The sequence below is a fragment of the Orbicella faveolata genome, unplaced genomic scaffold, assembly GCF_042242905.1.
Source record: "Orbicella faveolata isolate gen_17 unplaced genomic scaffold, um_ofav_v1 contig_3, whole genome shotgun sequence".
NCBI classification, from domain to species: Eukaryota; Metazoa; Cnidaria; class Anthozoa; order Scleractinia; family Merulinidae; genus Orbicella; species Orbicella faveolata.
Window position 1 is genome coordinate 16,398,422 of NW_028301558.1, and position 22,547 is coordinate 16,420,968.

The 22,547-nt window shown below is 41.9% G+C and overlaps 2 protein-coding genes across 6 annotated transcripts; one reads left to right on the top strand and one right to left on the bottom strand.

Annotated features, from left to right (window-relative positions):
- Window positions 1–1,532: 1,532 nt before the first annotated feature.
- On the top strand, window positions 1,533–21,921 carry LOC110062106 (uncharacterized). 5 transcript variants are annotated; one of them, XM_089298847.1, is made up of 20 exons: window positions 1,533–1,778; window positions 1,881–1,971; window positions 3,487–3,532; window positions 4,320–4,469; window positions 10,165–10,347; window positions 10,795–10,918; window positions 11,636–11,811; window positions 12,950–13,192; window positions 13,979–14,083; window positions 15,288–15,542; window positions 15,740–15,949; window positions 16,338–16,442; window positions 16,775–16,882; window positions 16,990–17,114; window positions 17,354–17,918; window positions 18,456–18,599; window positions 19,172–19,255; window positions 19,345–19,503; window positions 19,883–19,980; window positions 21,657–21,921. In XM_089298847.1, the coding sequence occupies exons 4-20, from the start codon at window positions 4,322–4,324 to the stop codon at window positions 21,795–21,797; spliced, it is 2,973 nt and encodes a 990-aa protein (XP_089154973.1). In that variant the 5' UTR covers window positions 1,533–1,778; window positions 1,881–1,971; window positions 3,487–3,532; window positions 4,320–4,321; the 3' UTR covers window positions 21,798–21,921. The 5 variants fall into 5 exon arrangements, with proteins under 5 accessions (XP_089154973.1, XP_089154972.1, XP_089154974.1 ...); XM_089298846.1 differs by having other exon boundaries at window positions 1,533–1,708; XM_089298848.1 differs by having other exon boundaries at window positions 1,533–1,708; window positions 3,490–3,532.
- LOC110061028 (uncharacterized) lies at window positions 8,700–9,429 on the bottom strand. Its single transcript, XM_020767849.2, has one exon. The coding sequence runs from the start codon at window positions 9,270–9,272 to the stop codon at window positions 8,700–8,702; it is 573 nt and encodes a 190-aa protein (XP_020623508.2). The 5' UTR covers window positions 9,273–9,429.
- Window positions 21,922–22,547: the final 626 nt, after the last annotated feature.

The window sequence follows — 22,547 nt, forward strand, 5'->3', positions numbered from 1 at the left end:
TGGCCTCAATCACGCATCACGCTGCTAATTTTGGGGCGATCACGCGTCACGCAAAAACCCTTGGCCACCCTCCTCTTAGTCAAACGGCATTAGCAGTGTTAGACACCTTTCTTTCTGAGGAGCTTAATTTTCATTTACTAACAACAGTGCAAACTTCCTTTCTTTGCCAGCGCTTTTAGGAGGAATCAATATTTACAGGCTTCAGGTCTTAACCCACTATTCGGACCGCGCTCTTTTTGATCTTCTATGACCGGCAGAGGGCTGGGTGGAATACGCCACGTAACTTCATCAATACAGCTGTTTCGACAAATATTTTGACAAAAGCTTAAATAAAAGCTTACACAACAATGCTGCTTGGTATCATGAGTAGTAATAGCTAAGTTTAGCGTTGTTTGGTCGTTCATGGCCGTGTTTCAGCAAGAGGGAAGATTGCAGGAGAAAGGGTAGATACACGTCTTCGTACTTCATTCAGTCCTATGGGGCGGAAAGCCCTAGAGCTTCAATCTACCTGCGTAGCCATCTTTTCCGTTTCCTTTCAGGCAAGCGGGAGTCACGCGAGGGCACGGGGACAGAGGTAACAAAAAAATTAGTAGCAGGGGGGAGGGCCCCATGCGTTCGCGCGACTTCCCCTTGGCTCTCTCCCGCTAAGAGGAAACGGAAAAGACTGCTACGTAGGCTTCAGCCACAATGTAACTTCAATAAAGCTACCGCGAACCAACATTACCCATAATTTAATTTTCGATATTGTGACGCACGCTTTGTGTATCTATTTCAGCAATGATGACAAAAACGTGAGACGATGACGTCGTCACGGGGTAATTACGTCATAACATCCAAACAGCCTCCATCTTGTACCTGCCATGTTGGACGTTGCCATGCCTATTGCAATTGTTTAAGAGCAATTAAGATGCACCTCATGAGACATACTTAGTTCAGTCTTGATTTGATCATAATAAACAGAGATGTCTAGAGTACGGTCGACATCTCTCTAATACCTGTTAACAACTTCCCCTGCGGCCTGGCAGAAAAAAAAAAGGATCCCAATTGGGGGTAATATACTTTCAGGAATTTACTTTGTAGCCTGTCCTAAAAGCAAGACTGAACGAACCAGCCGGCTACCCAGGCGGAGGGCCAAAGGGGAACGTTTTCTTCTTGTCTCCGTTTGACGACGGGATAACGGGAGACGGGTAACATTTTGCGCTATATAGTCAGAATCAAAATACCCTGTCAATGTCTCGTTGTTGGTATTTTGGTTTACAATAGAGCTGTCACTATCACCCCAGGGGGCAGTCACCCTGGCCTGAGGAACAGGCAGTTTATCAGGCCAGGGCATAGTTCCGCCGCGCGCCCCGCTAAACCGCCTGTTTTGGAGCTGCCAACCTGCGTTGCAGGCGCAAACGAAAGGCCCTTTTTTCCATCCCTTATAATTATCTCCCTCACCTTCTCTCTTGGTTCCCTTGTTCACGCCTATTACGTAAACGCTGGCTATGTACCATGTCAAGTAAGGTATCAGATTTCGTGACGTGCGTTTCGCTCCCACAGTCAGTCACGACTTCACATTAAGCGCCTATCCTCCTCTTGCGCAGAGGTTTACTCCTTGCACGCACAGTCACTTAAGCGCTGTGTGAATTCTATGCTTTAGCTAAGCAGAGAGAACCACTTTTATCTACTGAGATCATTCGCGTCAGAATTGTCCAGGAAATACAAGGTACGTGACTCTCCTTTGGCTCGGAGGTAAAGCACTTCGACAAGCTAAGTCTTCATCGGCAAAACGCAAGGTTTAATAGCGTCCTCTTTGCAACACTAGGCCATTCAGTTTCAGTGTGATCTTGTCAGGAAATATTTCTCTGAGAGTAATTTCATCCTTGATTCTCATTCAGGACATTGGGCGCTATCCGCAATGTTTGCCGGCTTTCAGTTCTAAATATCAGACGGCAAAGGCCACAGAAGTTATCCATACGTCGTATCGTTGTAAGTGCAAAGGAACAACATTTGTTATTGCAATTTGACGGGGAATAGACTCGGCATAAGAGATTTAATTTGTCATGTTTTCATGTCGTAATATGAGCGTCACACCACGAGAGGAGAGCATAAAAAGGCGCTGACACCGGATATCCGGTTCTATAATATTTCCCGGGAAATATTGCAGATGGCTTTAGGTCCTTTAGAGCACGCCTGAAATAACAGATTTAGATAACGTAAACTTGGCCCGTGGACAACTGAACAGACTGTAAAGCCTCCTACGTACCGGAATCAATAAGCAATGAGAAGCGACTTGAAGAGTTACTGATTTTCTCAGCGGTATTGAATGCTCTGAAATAAAATAGCGGCTTATGGTTTGCACCCGGTTTGAAGACCTGTCAACAATCATCTTACGATGACATAGTTTTAGTCCTCAGAAATAAACTTAAAGGGGGCTTTCACCCCTGGACGCATGCTCAAGCTACAACGTTTATCATTCAGTTTTATTGTTTATAAAACAATCGGAAGCTTGCAGTTGACTCTTGCGGGAAATTTGCCTTAAAAAATTTATCGGTCTGTCGCGAAAACTTTGAACGATATAGGTGAGGAGGTATTTTGTCTATTTTCCGACTCCACGCATTATAGTTTGTTCGCTCTTGAAAATTTAAAGTGCGTGTATAAGTACCTGGTTCTATTAATTCTACGAAGAAAGCTTTCATTTTCCTTCGTAAAAAAGTAAAAAGAAAGGTAGATAATAGTGTTATGTCCTTACAACTGGAGGGCATTCCCCCCCCCCCCCCCCTTTCAACTTAGTTTCTCTTTATCAAAACTAAATCATTTGTAATCGATTTACAGCAGACCACCTACACTACGGAGCCTGATGTAGTTTTGATTGTATCACCATGTACAATCTGTGACCATGCCGGTTGTCCTCCAGGTCGTGACGAATGTAATTTTCCTTACTTCTTCAATTTAGCGGGCATTTCTGACCTCTAGTCTGAACTTCAATCGAAACCGTAAATTTCCAAGTCCGGGGGCGCTCCATTTCGGATGTGACACACACTGCTTTCCTCAGACGTGACGCAAAAGTTGAAATCGCCACCCGTCCTCCCACAAGTCAAGTTCAGAAACTCAAGGTCCTCAAGGAAAGCGCCAACAAATAAAGACCAAAAATATGACACATTTGCTTTGTTTTCTGAAAGGAAAGAGTGCTGGGTACCGCATAGTTTTATTAAATACATTCTCCTTTATCTGAATGTTAGAAATATCGGTGAATAGAGCCGGAGAGCCGGATTAGTGGAGAGTGACTCACAAGGGAGTGGGTTTCCCATCAATGTCACAAAATTTACTTGGACGGAAACTATGTTGTACCGCCATTCAAGGTCATCATGTTCCCATGTAATTGATTTTTTCCCTTGTTACCAATTTTGGAAAAAGGATTAGATGTTCATATCTATTAAAATGTGACATTTTCCAAAGTTTTCGATCATACAAAGTTTAGTGTATACCTTCGTTATCTTTTAGCAGAAGACGTTACAGAAATACGCGTGACCTGCATTTGACAGAACAGGTATGGGGACCTTTGTATTAATTTGTCATTATTTTACGTTATTGAATTGATAGATAATTTCTTTATCTAAACACAACGGCTTTCTGGAAGTTAAGCACAATTTACTCGGCTATCGTAGTCAAGTTTATTGGCTGGCGATCGAGACAAAACCTTGTCGGGAATTTAAATATGTTGTTGTTCATGTAAGATAATATTTGATATATATGATATGCACGATTTCGAAAACTAGGTATTTTATATGGAAGCGATTCGTTTCTTTGGCTACCTCGGTTATGATTTGATTCATAAAAACGAAAGCAAAACAGAAAAGCCCAGGAACACGGACCATTATTTCAAATGCTCATGTTTCAACAAGCTCTTGTGAAAAGAGGTTGCGTAACTCAAACACTGCATGTAGTACTTTGTTTTCGAACCAAGGTGCAAAGCTAAAAGCGCAAATTCTATCGTTTCTAATCCATAAGGTTTTATTTGATTTATTAATGTTGTATGATAGTTAATGAAACTGTGATGGTTTTCTCGCTGCTTTGCCAATCAAAACCCGTGTTAGTCTTGTGGGGAGGGGTGAGGGCGGAGACCCAAGGCAGCTAAGTGAAGTGCTCGATAATTTTATTTCACGTGCAGCCATTGGCCCTTTGATTGGCTAAATATGTTTGGGAAACCATCACAAAACGTTAGCCAGTGACAACAGGCAAGCGCCTTTCGCTGTAAATTAATCAAGCAAGTGCCAGAATTCAACATGTGTCTTTCGTTACAAATTTGAGTGATTTTACCTTCGCGTTCTTTCCAGGAATGCCTTCCCAGCTGTGGGCCGCCCTGCTCTTGTGCCTGGTTTCCAGTCCTTGGGTGATCACCTCCGGATTACCCAACATTCCTAATCCTAATGGCAAGGCAGCGTTTAGCCAGATTCTTCAAGCCAACATGGAGATAGAGCGCGACTGTAAGTATTCATTCATCGAATTAAGATCATTGCAAATCAAAATAATAAGTTTATACTTAGATAGGAGAGCTTTTAGCGTGCTAGCAATCCCTTCCGCCCAAACCGCTGACTCAGCATAACACAATAACCTTATAACAGTCTTGTATTCTGGGATATACATGCCCTGCCAGCGGCCGCAAAGCCGACAGTCAGCTGTATTGTGTTATGGGTAAAGAACGTAGTTAGTAACTGAAGTCGTGTTATTCTGCTGCAAGTTAGTCACATACTGTCTTCATAAGAAACCACTTAAAATCATGGTTTGATACTCCTCCTCCCCACCCCCTCCCCCGTTAATCTTAAGTAAATGCTCAGGCTTTCTTTTCCTGCATTTGACATACTCAAATCAGACAGGTTGCTAGGCATAATATCTTCTAAATAACATTGGATCTGATCTTGCAACAATTTGGCGCGCGACTGTTTCAAATCTGCGCTTTAAGCCTGCGCGCGCGCTTTCTGGTGGCAGGAAAGCATGAAATTATAGCTTTCTTTCATCTATAACCGAAAATTGTTGGCTTTGTTCAAGTAATTTTTGTATTGGGTACACGTATATAACGACTAATAATACACATGAAAAAATTACTCGATTCTGATTGGCTAAGAGCAGTGCAGTTCAAGTGTAACACCAGTGCAAAAAGTGTAACATCAGTGCAAAAAGTGTAACACCAGTGCAAATTACACATCAAAATTCTGGATTATGATTGACTGAAAGCAGGAGCCATAATCGGGGACGGAGACCGTAAGCGCGCACCATTTCAAGTATTGGGGTTGTCCCCATGATATGGGACAATAATTCTATTTTTAGAACAAATTGCGCCATCACCTGCGGGACACGCGCGTACATGCATGCTGCGAGGATTTTTGCGGATGTCGCGCGGGGGAAATGGCGTCCGAAATTCCCGAAATGTTTCATGTTTTGCCCCACAACTCAACGCGTTTACGTCTGTTGGAATTTTGCTTAAGTATTTTCGTCGTAAGCTGCTCCAGTTTGAGTGAAGTAAGACAGTGTCGAATTTAGGTATGTTCCGCCGTAAGCTTATATATATCGCTGACCAAGTTGTGTTCCGACTGATGCCTCTTTTACATGAGCTGTACATTACTCCACTTTAAATTTCACATATGTTGAAGATTAACAGCTTTTCCATTACACAGCAAAAAACTAGCTGGATATATTTAGATATAGCAGAGCTTCAGGACTTCATAGTTTGCTAGCTCCTCTTGCCACACGCTTGCGAGGAATTTGTCAGTCTATCGCGACCGAAAAGTAAAACAAAATAATTGCTAGTTTGAGTTTCGCGTGAATTGTAAGGAACGCTTGATGTTTCATCAAGGCTTAATAACTTTACGTCCGTAGATACTGTTTTATTCGTGTAAAAATCCAGTAAATTCTCTGTTGTCGATGAATGAGAGCGCCCGCCGATGCGTGTTTTGTACAGTCAGTAAACATGGCAAATTGTACTTCCGCCGCACTTTCGTGTGAAAGCGTACATCGAACTCAAACAATAGCTCTATAGTTTTTAAATATGTTTAAGATTGATAAATGTTTGAGAACATATTAAAAGCTAAGCTGAAAATATGTGAATAAAGCAGAAACAATCAGCAAAGTTACGATGACGCTTTCTTTAATCAACTTGGAATAACGATTTCGATTTTGATGATCGAGTTATCAAAACTCCTTGTCTATTTTCATTTTCGCAGTGTAAAACTTCACTATGCTTATGTTGAAGAAACACACATGATGTTAGTAGCCTTTTTTGCATTCGTGAAATTTGTTGCAGCATCTCAGCACAAAAGATAACGAAAGAAATCTTGTCAAGATTTGTTGACAATTGAAAACACCGACTCGGACTTGAAAGTGCACGAGCAGCATGCACTATGCAAATGAGCCAATTGTACGCGTCAGACTTTCCTTTCAAAAACTTTTGCAAACTCACCAAACAAGCAGAGACAACAAGAAACCATCGAAACAGGTTTTGGTTATGATTAAACATTGTCTGAGAAACTCACAAATTAACTCGATACCAGAGTAGAGAGTTTTCTTGCAATATTCTTAAGCATACGCGTAAGCTTACAACTAGCGTGAGCAGATCTTATCATTCAATCCCAGCGCGAGACTGAAGTCTTGTTTTCGACCCTGAAAAACCCACCTTTTCCGTTAGCTCAGAGCATAAAACTACATATGAGCGCCCCGGTTCGTATTCTCTGCCTTATTCCCTACCATCGCTGTGAAAAATACGCACGCAACGTGACAACATCCACGCGAGAGCCCCTGACATGTGCGTGAATCCGCGCGGATATATGACGTCAGGATGGCGCAATTTGTTCTAAAAATAGAAAAATTGTCCCATATCATAGGTGCGCGCGAATCCCGAGACTTACGGTCTCCGTCCCCGATTATGGCTCCTGCTGAAAGATAACAGGAATTTTTCTAAGGAAATGATATCAGGTAAAATGATGACGAAAATTTTGTGTTGAAACTTTGAAAAAAGTTTTCTCAAATAAGAAAAAATGGCTCCAAGAAAGATCTTCCGGCACTTCCTCCGCGCGAATTTTTTCATGTTTATATTATTAATAAGTAATCATACGGTTTTTCTCGTTCAATTTGGAGTTAATTTGCACTTGTGAGGTTTTCAAAAAGCTGAAATTACACTCGCCGAAGCGGCTCGTGCAATTTCAGCTTTTTGAAAAACTCACTCGTGCAAATTAATTCCAAATTGAACTCGAAACCGTATGATTACCTATACAAATACACCTTGATATGAGGCAATTTGTTGAAAATTTCCGGATACTTACTGGACTAAAAAAAAAAAAAAACGCGCGAAGTCTCTTTTTAGGAACGCAATGAATCAAACAGCATCTACGATTTCAACGTCACAAAGTTCTTTCTTATTGACGTAATCACACGAAACTCGACGACGCACTTGGAGTGCTAGGCTGGGAATGAACGAGAGGGTAACTGAATACGCGCCGTCATTTAAAAATAGTCATGGCTCATTTCAGGAATGGTGTTACTACTAAACTTTCGAAGATCACTCTGCTTTATTGCTTTTTCGGTGCAACAGTTCGCATTTCCCTTAATTCTACCGTTGTGTATTCCATATTAACGAGAAGTAAACATGTAAAATAGTGTTCGAACGAATTAGGTGGCAAAATTAATGTTACATTTTGTCACACGTTTTAATTTCTTTTGCTTTTCTCTGAGCCATTTACGATCGGACAAGGTCCGAATTTAAACAACTCGCTGCAGATCTGAAGGTGCCACACATAACTATTGGACACCGTATTGAGTCTCTTATTCCGACCCAGTACTTCGGCACATAGTGAAATTATTGTATTTACCTTGTTAATCTGCATACAGATTTGCTCCAGAAGTCGACAGTTCTGATTTGCTTCACATGAAAATTCTCAAGAAGGAACCCGGCATATTTAATTTGTACGCAGGGGTGGCTTTTTGATTGTTCTGAAATACAAAAGCGCAGGGACATGCAGGATGCGATAATTTGGCGCGGAAAAAAAATCAATCTAGGCTTATTTATCTCTCTTTCTGTATGTACCATCAATTGTTCTGCAAAAATAAATAAATAAATAAATAAATGATAAATAAATCAATAAATAAATAATAATACATCGTGTAACGCTTTTGAGATTTCAACTGCAAGAATCCAGGTAAACTTTCACAACAACGCCCAACTGAATTAAAAAGAAAACAGTACAAACAAACAAACAAACAAACAAGTACGAAAAATGTAAAAGATGTTCCTATACCAAACTACGCCGGAGGAATTTAAAAAGGGAGACTTCACTCTGAATAAGCATCAAATGTTTTCCGCCCACACTACATTTTGGATTTGTGTTTGAGGAAAACTCGGGAAGGGAATCACAAGATTATCGTAACGTCATCGCTTTTGAAAAGCTTTGCTCTCAAAATGTTTTTCGTCCACACTAAAACAGTTTAAGGAGTGTTTTCGAAGAGCTCCATTTTCGTGACGGGTTAGAGTGGACGCTAGGCCTAGCCGGGAAATAAAGGTCCGTTATCAAATTCTCCCGGCGTAGTGCCGACGGGGCCTTAATGGTACTCGCAAAGAAGAGTTGAAACGAATTATTCACGCAGTGAGCATAGAATTCAATTAGTTTTATTCCTCACAAAGATCATTCAGTAATTAAAGATCGATAAAATGTTTCTGTTATACGAAACTAGTTAAGTCCAACACAAGTGTTCTGGTGCCTTTCCCAATCTGCCGCCTGACAATTTTCATCACAATATCGGGTAACTTTGCAAGCTTCGCAGAAACACAACCATTCGCTTTCTTTGCCGCAAGACGCGCATCTGGGAGCCCATGTCAAAACTAAGTCTGGATTTTCAGATATCTCCTTGAGTTGGGATTCACTACAAGAGCTGAGTTTGGCAATGGTATCATTCCTAGTTTTTGTTATGATCTCTTGTAGTTCCTTGCTATTCTTAAGCTTTTCTTCGCGAGTGAGAGCTTTCAGGTTTTCGTCCTTCTCGCGTTTGACTTCCTCAAGGCATTGTCGCGCATATCTGGTAATGTCGGTGAAAAGTTCTTCAGTGTTACTTCTCTCCCTTTTACTTGACTTAAGCATTTCCTCTTGTTCAGTCTTGAATTTCTTTCGCAGTTCCCTTCTCTCCTTGGTTACTGACATTTCAGCCTGTTTTTCGACGCTTTCATGAAACGAAGTTTGAAGCTGTGCAATATTTTCCATCAGTAGCCCTAGCAATCCTTGAATTCTGCTTATGCCTCCTGCCATAGTCTTCTCAAATTTAACAATAGTTGTCGCTTTTATCACAGAGAGTATCTCTTTGCTCGTTTGACAGCTTTGAACTGTATTTGTGCTTGACTTGTTTTCCAGCGCGTGCAAAAATTATGTCACAAACGCTTGCCTTTGTTGTACACGAAAATGTACACGAAAATGGCGACATCACAACCGAATGTTTTGCGCGCGCGTTTTTTTTTAAATAATTCCATGACGCACGGATCAGTTGTTAACCAAAAGAAGTTAGAAAAAATTAAAGTTAGCGCAATACTTCGTGCCTATTATAATTTTTCCCATGTTATATAGTTCTGAAAAATTTGGTGGAACAACAAGTGGGCATCCCCTTTTGAGGACAAATCGATAACATTTTTCCATATTTAAACTCTTAAGATAAAAAGGAACCACGAGCCGCAGGCAAGTGATTTCAGTCATTGCAAAGTTTTGACGTTTTACGGGTTATTTCCACAATCTATAAGAGCGCAGACCATGGAAAATGTGGAGGCGTTGTTGTTGTTTCCTTTTACGATCGATAACACTGAATATTTTCCACCGAATTAAAAGAAAACTGCAGACGCCATATCGAAGCATCATTGTATTTTCTGGGCTTCCTCTACTTCTTCTTCTTCAGTTGCTTTCTTCTTTGTTTCTTTTAAAAAGGCACCCCAAAATAATCCAACAGATACAAGTGGTAGATTTTCAGCCAAGTCATAATGCTAAATAAACAACAACAACTTTATTTGTACTCATACCTAAAATTAAAATTCTCAATCCTGTCGCTTTAACCCACTTGGGAAAATTTCCCTCGTGCTTGCATATCATCACGCTTTGTAAACTTGCGCGCTATTTCCAGTTTCTTAAAATTCCACATTTTTTCATCGTATTGCAGTCTTCTCCAGTCCACCCCTGCCGGATAATGTGTTTGAAGGAGATATCGAGTTAACTCAAGAGCAATTGATGAATATCGATATTTATGGTGACATTAGAGGCAATGTCAGCAGAGCAGCAGGTAGTAACAGCCGTATCCGATGGCCTAACGCAATCATACCTTACGAGATTGACTGCAGTTTACGTAAGTAGTGATGTTCTTTACTGGATGGTAATTGGTTGTGATTTATTGTAGAGACATGTACAAATTTGGAATTGAATTTTTTAAAACATGGTAGCTGAAAGCTGCGAAGGGCGCGGTGTATTTTGGCGGGAAATAACTGACAACTCTGACGGATCCGGCGCGTTTTGGAGGAAAACAGATGAAAACCGGAAGCTGCGGGGGGCGCGGACGTAAATTTTGGCGGGAAATAACTGAAGACTGTGACGGGCGCGGCGCATTGTGGCGAGAAACAACTGATAATTGTGACAGCATGCTTGCGTACTTTAGCGGGGACAAAAATTAAAATATTAAGAATGGAAGAGTATTGCGCATATTGAAAAGCAGTCTGGATTAAGATGTCTGTTTTAAGTTTATTTTAGTCTCTCCTGCTCTATGTGCCTTAATTTTTTTTCTACTCCCTTCAAACAGAGAATATGCCTGAGGCATTGAATGCCATACAGTCGGCCATGAAGGAGTGGGAAAGCAAAACGTGCATTATGTTTGTGAAGAGGACATCTCAACGAGATTACTTGTGGTTTTTCCGACAAAAAGGGTAAGTAATGCCATTGGGATTAGCGCAGGTTTTTATATACAGTCGCACCACCCCTAACGAACACTTTCGTCGTGGGTTCAGTCCCACGTCAACACTATTTTCTCAACCGTCATGAACGAACACCTCTACTAAGGTATCAGCTTATGTGCATCCGCTTTTGGGAAGGTCGACTTTATTAGGAACATCGTTGTACCTTCAAGGGTCACTTACAGTGTAAGATAAGGTAAAGTCTGCATGCGAGCCAAGTGGCCCACCAGGCCGGAGCTTATCCCGGTTTCTGTAGCATGAAGCGACTAGGAGTATTTCTACTCCCCCCTGGATGGGATGCTAGTCCATTGCAGGGTTACCCCAGCATTAAGTTTGCCGGTACCGATGTATACACCTGGGTGGAGAGAGGCACTGTGAGAGAAAGTGTCTTGCCCAAGAACACAACGCAATGTCCCCGGCCAGGGCTCGAACCCGGACCGCTCGATCCGGAGACGAGCGCACTAACCATGAGGCCACCGTGCCTCCCACCACTTACAATGTAGCTTAGACAAATCACAGCTTAAAAAGAAACTTGCATGCATGCACTCGATCGACGTTGACCTTAAAAATACCTTGAACACTCAACGAACGAGCACTCACATACCGCCTACATCTAAGTTAGTATTGCCCTAGCATGTCTTATATGAAATGGGAGGTACACTGCTTAATCAAAATAATTCCTTCTTTCAGCTGCTGGTGCAATGTCGGTCGCATCGGTGGAAAGACTTCACTGTCCGTTGGATTCGGTTGCGAATACAAACACGTGATGGTGCATGAGATTGGTCACGCGGTTGGCTTCTGGCATGAGCAAAGTCGTCCTGACAGGGATAGTTACGTCCAGGTGCTGAAGCAGAACATACTGCCAGGTACGTGCGCCTACTTGATTGTTGCTGTTTATAAAATAAATGAGATACTACACGCGCTCTCAATGGTCGATAGGTGTGTTGAGATGAGAGCATGTGAACGCAGTTGTGGCATTTTAGATTCTCGCGTATTTTTGAGAAACATTTCATAAAAGCAATAGAGCACTTTTTCCGTCCTTATTTAGCCTCATCTAAACTCTTGGGAAGTTGGAAGAATTCTTGAAAGTTATGCAAACCCTCGACTGCATTTTAGGGTTTCATGACTGTCTCAAATTCTCCCAATCTCCCTCGTGATTAGACGAAGCTATGTAAACACGTTAAAAGTACTTTATTGCTTAAATATAAAGTATGACATATGTCCTAGTATTAACCAAAGGCGAGGGCCGTAATGGAAGGCTATCGCCTCAAGGTCTTGACAATAAGGATTATGTGAAGCGATATTCCTCCACTCAGACGTTCCCCAGCAAGCTTGGTTAAGAAGAGAACTATCAAAATACTTTTAAGATCCAAAAAAGAGGTGAAGAAACGTCACCCAGCTATCATCGAGTATAGAGTATTCTTGTTATTATAGTATTGTTAATATTAGCTAGAGCATTCTTCTTGGCTTATTTTTCATGCGCGAGAGCCGGTTAAAAATGTTGCTGTAAGACCTTTACCTCGGGTTTCGCCTCTATGTCTTTGATAAAGATCATGGCCACATGGCCATATAATTTAGAAGGCCCCTCGAATTGCAGAGACTGGTATATTCCTTACGTAACACACTAAAGAGCGGATAAACGTTGCTCTCGCCTGGAAACACTGTACTCTCTTTTCTCTTGATCGGAACAGTGGCGCGCCAAACTCTGGATCGAGGGAAGCTCGGTTCGAGTCTTTATGTCATTGTATTGGACATGGATGTTGTATTGTGTTCTTGGGCAGGACACTTTACTCTCACACCCATTTATGCGCCCACGTGGAGAGAGAACCACATGGGTGCACAAATGAGTACCGACCAATTTAATACTGGGAGTTAACCCTGCATTATAGACTAGCATCCAGCGGAAGTAAAAATTCTCCTTGTCGCCACATGCTACATTAACGGGCATGCGCTACAGCAGCGTGGATATGTTCAGAGGTTGACTAGACTTTTCTCTCGTTCAAGGTTTCAACAGCGCATTTGCCAAGTATGGACGAGATCAAATCGACTCACTTGGTTTACCTTATGACTACGGCTCCATCATGCACTATCCGTTTAACGCCTTCTCTAAGAATGGCCAGCCAACTCTACGAGCGCTCCATCCTTTGAATGGGAAAACGCCTTACAAGGCCCTTAGCGCACTGGATGCTGAGCAAACCAACAAGATGTACGGTTGTGCTGCAAAGAAAAGAAAGCGACGACAGACTGGTAAATATATCGGTGTTTTTTTTTCCTTATTTGCAACTTCGGATCTCAGAAAAGGAAACTGACAGAGGCATTTTTTTCTTGGTTTATTTTGACATCATCGTGTTTATTGATTGTGCTAACATCCCAGTCCGTCCATTATAATAATTCTGTAATGAAAGGGCTAACACCTGAAGGTAGAACGAGGCCTTATAGCACGAGCTGAGAGAGCAATAGAAACCATGCCCCTGTGGAGCCAATGAAATCAGAAGCTCATTGCAGTTGCTGCTGCAGTAACTGGCAATTTCTCAGCACGTGATTACAGTTTGGTAGCTCCCAAGTCGCTATTTATGTAATGATTTGGTCGAGGAATGATTGGATGCTAAAACGCAAGGTGAGCGGAGACCGTGAGAATAGACGAAGGAACGAAACGACTGGATACGACTTTCAAAAAAAAAAATGTTCAAATGTTGTTGTTAATAGTGGTCAATGCGCTTAGCTACACATAGCTAGTTCAAAGGCATGCCACTTAAACTGAATGAAACAAATATATCAAGTAAACATGATATGCTTACAAATCCCAACTAGCGGGGACAGACCATATGTTATGAACAAGCTTCGCCAAGTGGTTGAACTAGGTTTTACCGAGAAACAACTCCAGCTAAGTGGTCAGAGCGGGACTGGAACCCGCGACCTCCGGATTTGAAGTCCGCTGCCCTAACCCCTCTACTAGGCTCCTCAAAAGGACGCGGCAGCTTTAATTTTGGAACTATATGCCACTAACTCTTTCCGTGTTTTGCATTCCAACAGTATGCGTAGATTACAACCGGTATTGTTCTTCTTGGGCTCGAAGACAACAATGCAGGTTAAATCCAGCCTACATGAACGTCTATTGCAAGAGAAGTTGTGGACTGTGTAAGTAGGGCAAGTAGATTCCATGTTACCGTGCGTCTGTTCAGTAATAGATCTCAGATGACGTCAAAATGTGGTAAGAACTAAAAGGTGGTACACAAGGCAATAGCCGAGTGCGTCACTGATATTTTTACCACATTTTGACGTCATCTGTGATCGGTTACTAAATAGACGCCCGGCAAACATGGAATCTACTTGTTTTATATAACAGAGGAACAAAAACAGAAATGATAATGACGTCATACATGCGTTTGTCCTCCAATAGATTATAGGTGAGAACCAATCAAAATGCGAGAATAATTTGACTTATTATTAGAATCGATACCAGAAGCATGCAAGACCTCGCGAAGGTCCAAGGGGTGGGATAAATTTTATTGAAAGGGAGGGTATGAATAAGGGTCTGGGGTACATCGACGGTCTGTTTCTAGAACCATCTTTCGGTTTTGATTATTTATCTGTAGATTAAAATGATGATACTATACCTCAAGAGGACTCAAGCCAAGCCGTCAAAGTGAACTGCGATTCTATAACATTTTTTAACATTTTTTCCTCGATCACAGAAGACAATATTATTTTGCACCGCGCGCCATTGCCAAAAAGACATTAGAAAAGAAATAAAATTAATACAAAAATTTGCATCCAACCAAATCTTGAAGGGGCAAAAATTAGAAGACGTCGTACGCTTGGACATCCCATTCCCACAGATTTTCGAGTAATTATTATTCACAAAAGAAGAATGATGTAATATATAGAGGATATTACACGGTGGCGAGAAGATATGAATTTTATGTTCTTGCCACGAGAACATAAAATTCATATCTTCGAGCCAACGTGTAATGTTCTTTTTATTATATGGAGAAACCAATTCAACAAAAGCAAAAGGCGGGAATCGTGAGGTCATTGAACGATACGACACTCACAAAGGTGACATACGGAAAATACGCTACTCGGGTCCCGGATGAAGTGGCGTATGGAATCTACGAGTGGTTTAGTTCCCAGTAAAACACTCTTCTCCATATAATAAAATATAAAAATATTTGGCAAACAAGGTCCATTATTTTTGTTCTCCGTTTCGTTTCGCTTCTGGCTCGACCGATTAAGGGACGAGAGGGTCTTCTCAAAGTCTGTGGAATGGACTTAACCTTACTTCTGTCGCTATGAATGCGTACGTCAAGATCAGTTGACAATTTTTGTTTTCCCTTAACAGGTGGTACTCAGGCATGCATTGATAGGGACTATCGTTGCTATACGTGGGCTAGATATGGTTATTGTCGTACCAACATGTACACAAGGAGAAATTGTCAGAAGAGTTGTCGGCTATGTCCCAGGCCACCCACCATCAAACCGAAACCACCGACTGTAAGACCCAAGCCCCCAACCGTCAAACCGAAGCCACCGACAGTTGGACCCAAGCCACCGACCGTGAGGCCTAAGCCGTCAACAAGCAAACCGGTTGTTCCGAGTAAGGGAAAGTTTTATTTTGTCACCGTTACCCCCCGTTCTCTAATTAAGTTCCGCTACCACCCTCTTTCCAAGAACAACACTTTTTACAACCTATTAACCATCGCATCCTCTTGTCATTTTTATTGCTAACAAAACTAAGCTAGTATGTTGAGGTATTATTCGCTCTGATAAATGTTGTAAATGACTCATCCACAGATCAAAACTGCGGCGTAAGACATTATGGATCGTCCGGCCGTGTGGTCAATGGTAAGACTGCTGACAAGAACAGCTGGCCATGGCAGGCTCGGATGACACTTCATGGGGCTCACAAGTGTGGGGGCTCTTTGGTTGCACCTCGTTGGGTACTCACTGCCGCGCACTGCGTGAAAGGGAGCTCCCATAATCCAGGTTATCGTGTTACTTTAGGTAAGCTACTCTTTTATTTCATCAAGACAGAAACGTCGACATACTACGATTATCAGTTGAGTAGGGCGCGACGGCGCTTTGGTGACGAAGTTTTGGACTTAAAATTACGGTGTTACCACTGGCAACTTTCCTCGTTTCCTATGGTAACAATACCGTGGCCTGCAATTTCGCGCGCTTTGCTGCCAATGACATCAAAGGCCGACAAGTCGCCACAAGAAACGGAGCCAGTTGCCCATGACAGCAACGCAAGTTGAACATTAAAACCTGGTCACCAAACTTTCGTCGCGCCTTACTCGACTGATAATCTTAGTAAGAGGATGTTGGTAGATTTTCCATAGTCCCTAAAGCTTAGTTTACTTGTTTCAAACTCTCCTTTTTTTATTTTCAGGTGAGCACGATATTCGGAGACGCGAAGGCAGCGAGCAGTATTTCTCTGTGAAGAGAATTATTGTTCATCCCTATTACCAACGAGCAACAACGAACAATGATATGGGTGAGTAAGACTGAGTGTTAAAATGGTGCTATGAGCACCTTAATTTATTTTTTTAGTTCTGCAGTCGTCCAACATGGACTGGTCACACAATTTGATCGGTTAAACTTATGTCGAAGATTTTATCATCTTTAGTCCTTGCTACATCGATACCTTCAAGCAATAAACGAAGACGAGAGCTGATAAATACTATATTTTGAGCCTGTTAAATCACGTGAAAAAATGGGTGGAACACAATGGGGAAGTTATTTGCCAATTCGTGCACAGTTTACTCCGACGATGTGTTGAAACAAAGTACTTTTTTTTTATCATCATATCGTTCTTTGCTCCTCCAGCTTTACTGGAGTTGGATCGTCCGGCAACACTTAACAAGGCCGTGGCTCTTGTTTGCCTTCCAAAACAGGGACAGAGTGTCTCCGCTGGACAATACTGCACAATTACTGGTGAGCGCGTCAGATTCAATCACATTTCACATGTAAGTGCTGGAGACTTATTGTTAAAATTTGTCTGGTTGTCTAATTTGTCTCGTTTGCGGCTCGTTTCCTCACAGGGTGGGGTAGGACAGGGTACAATCGTCCTGGCGCTTCAGTCCTTCAAGAGGCTAGCCTTCCAGTGGCACAGCAAGACAAGTGTAGGACTTATATGCGATACTGGGGCACAGTGACCAGTAAAATGGTACGCGGTAAAATGCTTTGACATTCCATGCATGTCATGTCTATCGTACTAGCTCTAAGGTGGCAAATCCACCAATTAAAATCAGAATCCTATTGTCACTTGTTTTCATCTCTTATTAGAATATTAGTTAATCTGAATCTGAGTTTAATTTGATATAATCAGCTCTGCCTGTGACATAGCAAGCAGTCAGTAATCATTCCATTTCGCTGTAAGACGTTGTTTTTGGTTTTACCTCTCAGATTTGTGGTGGTTTTGGTGGCTCAAGTACAGTCAGTGGTTGCTTCGGTGATTCAGGTGGTCCATTTGTTTGTCAGCAAAGCGGAGGAAAATATGTGATCCATGGTGTCGTCAGTTGGGGAACTCGAACCTGCAGCGCAGGTCGTAACGAATACACTGTCTTCGCTCGCGTCAGCGAATTTGAATCCTGGATCCGAAAATACATTGGACAAGGACCAGTGACACCTCCCCGGACCCCTCCTCCACCGCAGACACCTCCTCCTCCCCAAACGCCTCCTCCCCCAAACACACCACCTCCTCCCCAGACTCCATCCCCGCCAAACACACCTCCTCCTCCCGAGACTCCGTCTCCACCGAACACACCACCTCCACCCCAGACTCCATCCCCGCCAAACACACCTCCTCAGACTCCGTCTCCACCGAACACACCACCTCCTCCCCAGACTTCAGCACCGCCAAACACACCGCCTCGTCCTCCCGCTTCTTCAACAACGATCCCAGTAACGGTTAAACCGCCAGTAACTATCAAGCCGCGCCCACCCGTCATCAAGCCGGAAAAACCTACCGGTAAAATCATTAACTGAGCATGTTTAGCCATAGAGTATGTTGAGAAGTAGCTAGTGTGGGAGTGAGATCAGAGTAATGAAGAAACGGGAACTTGTGTCGCGCGTGTCGTACCAACAAAACCTTTTTTGTTATAAAATGTTTGAAGTACCCTGTGTTGTTTTGTCGGACGTTATGTGACGCGCTAACACAGCCAATGGAACGGTGGACAGCAGATCGAGCGCTGGGTCCGGGCCCGAGTCCTTACGAATACTTGGGTCATTATTGTGTTGAGTGTGTTCTTGAGGTAGACACTTTGCTCCGACAGTCCCTCTCTTCCCCTTCAGAAGTATAAAGTAGTAGCTGCGATCGAGGCTGAATCAGTTGCATCTCATCCAGAGCGAGTAGCAATATTCCTCGCGTTATGCGTTAGGAAAATTAGAAAAAATTCAGGCTGTGTAGGGCAACTTTCTAGAAAACTACTCAATTAATTAAGCTTCTATGAAATAGCGCCTTCATTTTAACGTGCTGATTTCATTCCGCTTTTCGTCTTTTTCCCAGGCATGAAGTGCGAGGACCGCCATCCAAACTGTCCTGACTTTGCCGCAGCAGGTCAGTGTTCAGCTAATCCAGGCTGGATGGAAGAAAACTGCAAGAAGAGCTGCGGATCCAAACGATGCGACAAACAGCCTGTCAGGCCCGTAGGTTAGTTGAGCCGGGTGGAATGTTTGCTTTATGTTGAAATTCCTCTTTCTTGGAATGTTACTGAAGAGGAATAAGTTCTTACGTTAGTAATTATTGGTTTTATGGCCGAACATGAATTCGTCCAACTGGAACTCCATGTTGTCTTTCAGGGAATCATTTCAAATCTGGCTCTCTTCTGGCATTTTGATTTTTTTTTTTTTTTTACAATTTCTTCGCTAATCGAAGAACTTTAAAGCCGTTATAATCCGCCGTGATATTTGATTTGCTGAAAGAAGTGTTCGAAAGGGAAGTGTAGCATCTTTTGTGAGCTTATAATCAAGTTTGTCGTCATGTTGCAGCTAGTAGTCTGGGGGGTGGGGGAGGGGAGAAATAGTGTTTCTGTAATTTGTTTGTTCTATTATTCTCTCAAAGGGTATCGAGCCATTCATGAGAGACCTTGTGCGATCTTACAACCGACCTTTTGGAAACTATCAGAATTGAAATGTTGGAAAAAAAAAAAAGCCTTATTTCAACGCCATAGCTGAATTTATTATCATCTTTTGCTAATTATTTCGTTTTTTTTCCTCCTGCAGCTCCTTGCTCCAGTCCCCTTGGAGTAGGTTGGGACTTTAAGCTACCCGACAGCGCGTTCTCGGCATCCTCGATCCTCGACGTTGGTAAGAAAATTGCTGTATCATTTTCCAAGTGTATGTTTCCCTTTGTCTTCCTTTCCTTCTCATTTACTGACTGCGTTGCTCGGCTCCAGGTGGCGGATGGGATAGCGGAGCTCGCAATGCAAGACTGTATTTTACAGACGAATTTAAAGCCAAACGCGTCGGGGCCTGGTGCGCAGCGACTCCGAAAAACCAGTGGCTGCAGGTTGACTTAGGAAATGAAAAATACATTACTGCTGTTGCGACGCAAGGTAATCGGTTTATTATTAACTTTGGATTATTAAAATGCAATGCGCTTTCTATCTAGACCTTCTTAGACCACGTGTAGTACCCCTTTCACTTATTCCGTCGCGCGTGACGCGGAAGAAAAGCGCGAGAAAACAAATGGCCTTGCGAAATCTTTCCGCGCGCTTCATTTTTTCTCGAGGTTTTCTTTGATGTCACGCACTACGGACTAAGTAAAAGAGGGACTACTTGTTGTCGAAGACCTTTTTGAAAACGAAATAATTTCTCGGACCTGTTTGCTCTCTTTGTATGAACCAGTTGACTAAAATGACTCAGTCTTTAAAAGCTCTCATCAAACTTTTTAGTTCTGTGATTTAAAATGTATGTTCTCTTCAAATACCATAGGTCGGCATAAATACTATGAGCATGTCAAAACATACAAGCTTGCTTTCAGTCAGGACGGAATCACGTGGAGTTTCGTCAAGATAAGTGGAGAAGACAAGGTGAGAAATTAAGGTTTATTTTCTCCAACTCTCAACATATGGCGGGGGTTTAAAGGCCACTTTCAAGTAACTATTTGAACAACAAAGTTTCACATTGGGCCTTTTCTCGAAAAGTTAGCGGATGCCGTCCCCGCTATTCGGTCATATAAACATTCACCAATCATTTGAACGCGCCACCGAAAGCGAGACGCACAAACGAGGGCAAAATGAGGGACAGCTGAGGAGAGCACCCTTTCGCGGTTCTGATTGGTCAACAAAGATCGAAAACTACCAGTTACTTTGAAACAGCGATGATTGTTTCCTCAGAAAACAACTACACCTTTTGCTGTTCATTTACAGAAAACAAACATTCATTTGTGTCCAAATTTCTTTCATTATGGTCATTAAACTCTCATTAACACCAATATGGCCTTCATTTGCGCGTAAGGAACGTTCAAGAAAAACATATACATATGCATTAACATTCAAAATCATCAAAAGGAAAACAATACCTTCATTTGACATTCATTGACTGTAAATGTATTTTCATTTTGGTGGAAAAAAAATTCGTTGTCACGAAACGACAATCATTTACACTTTACGACATTCAGTTTTCAACAAAAGACTTTCAATAACACAATTTGCATGAGAACTAACATTCAATTGCATTATTATGCAACCATATCCATGAAGGTAACAATCTTTAAAGCGGCGAGACAAACATTACAGCCATAATAACATTTATTTTTGAAAGATAGAAGATCAAATTCGCTGAACGATTTATCCTTCAATTGCCTCACTAGTAAATAGTAAATAGTCTTCGTTGACATCTTCAAAAGCCCTGACTATCCTTTCGCGGTGTTCAAATGCGATTCTATTTCTTCGTGGCATTTCTGGACAAATCGAACTGTCACTACATGTACATGTACATGTATGTCACACGGATACTGTAGTGCGCCCTCTGAGTTGTACGCAAAAAGTTTCGTAAGTGGCCGAATTTATATCTGCAAGGGGAGGATTGTGAAATTATGATTTGAAAAAAGTACATATGGTCCCTTGTTCTATAATCAAATTTTCGAGGAAAATTGGGCGAGATATCTCTGTGCAAAAGAATTACGCTAATGAGCGATTGTTTTCTCTTAACGTTAGGTGAAAACACGGTAATGTATGTCTCACCGCATTTAAGATTGTTACCTTCATGGATATGGTTGCATGATAATGCAATTGAATGTTAGTTCTCATGCAAATTGTGTTATTGAAAGTCTTTTGTTGAAAACTGAATGTCGTAAAGTGTAAATGATTGTCGTTTCGTGACAACGAATTTTTTTTCCACCAAAATGAAAATACATTTACAGTCAATGAATGTCAAATGAAGGTATTGTTTTCCTTTTGATGGTTTTGAATGTTAATGCATATGTAAATGTTTCTCTTGAACGTTTCTTACGCGCAAATGAAGGTCATATTGGTGTTAATGAGAGTTTAATGACCATAATGAAAGAAATTTGGACACAAATGAAGGTTTGTTTTCTGTAAATGAACAGCAAAAGGTGTATTTTCTGTCTTTTGTGGGGGGTGGAAGGGGGGGGGGGAAGGCACAGACATGTACATTTTTTCAATATTTAGGGTTAGTGTCTGAAGACAATCAAACATTATCAATAGTAATCTTTTCACTGATTTTCTTCTCTTTAAATTTGCAGATTTTCGACGGCAATTGTGACCACTTTACACCTGTCGTGAACATTTTGGAACATGGCATGACTGCAAGATACGTTAGATTTTACCCTGTGACTTACAACTACGTCTGCATGAGGGTTGAGGTGTACGGCTGCGATTCATGATTGCCTTGGCTTTAACCAGCAAATAACAGTTACCAAACAACGCCATCTTTTTTTTTTTTTTTAACAGTTTTAATATTTTGGATATCCTTTCTAACACGAAAATAAAAGTGTGCGTCTTTTTGCACTTTTTTGTTATTTTTTCTTGTTCAATTTCTGTGCGAGATGGGTTTGCGATCCCTTGTGTACCTTTTTTAAGACGATGCAAGCACGATTCCCGATCCCCGGGTTACTTCATGGAAGGTGTGGGGTCCCAAACGCAAGTGAAAAGACCAAGATATCCTTTATTTTCAACCTTACAGAGGAACCTATTGAAGCGTAGTTCAGTTTTTTTGTTCGCCTTGAAAATCATCCCCGCTTCTTCGTGGGAGTCACTCTGCCCGTGGGAAGGAAGGAGGTGAGGTTGGACTGTTAAGCGATGCACTTCGTTCCGAGTTGCCTTTTGCCTCTGCGTCAAAACGAGTCTTCGTCCAAAACTATTCATATGAAAATGTGTTCCCCTGTAGTTTCTTTTTTCGTGCAAATCAAACTCAATTTCATATGGAAAGTTTTGCACGGACTCGTGTTGAAACAGAAGCACAAGGTAACTCAGAAATAGCCTACAGGTATTGTTAAATGAAACAAATTGCTAAATCACCAAACTTGTTTGGGTGGAAACGGCTTTCAACGAGCCAACTTTTCGGTGAACGACCGAATTCCTCAGAAATCAATCAATCCCAAGAAGACCACACCCAAGTCTCCCTCCCAAATCCC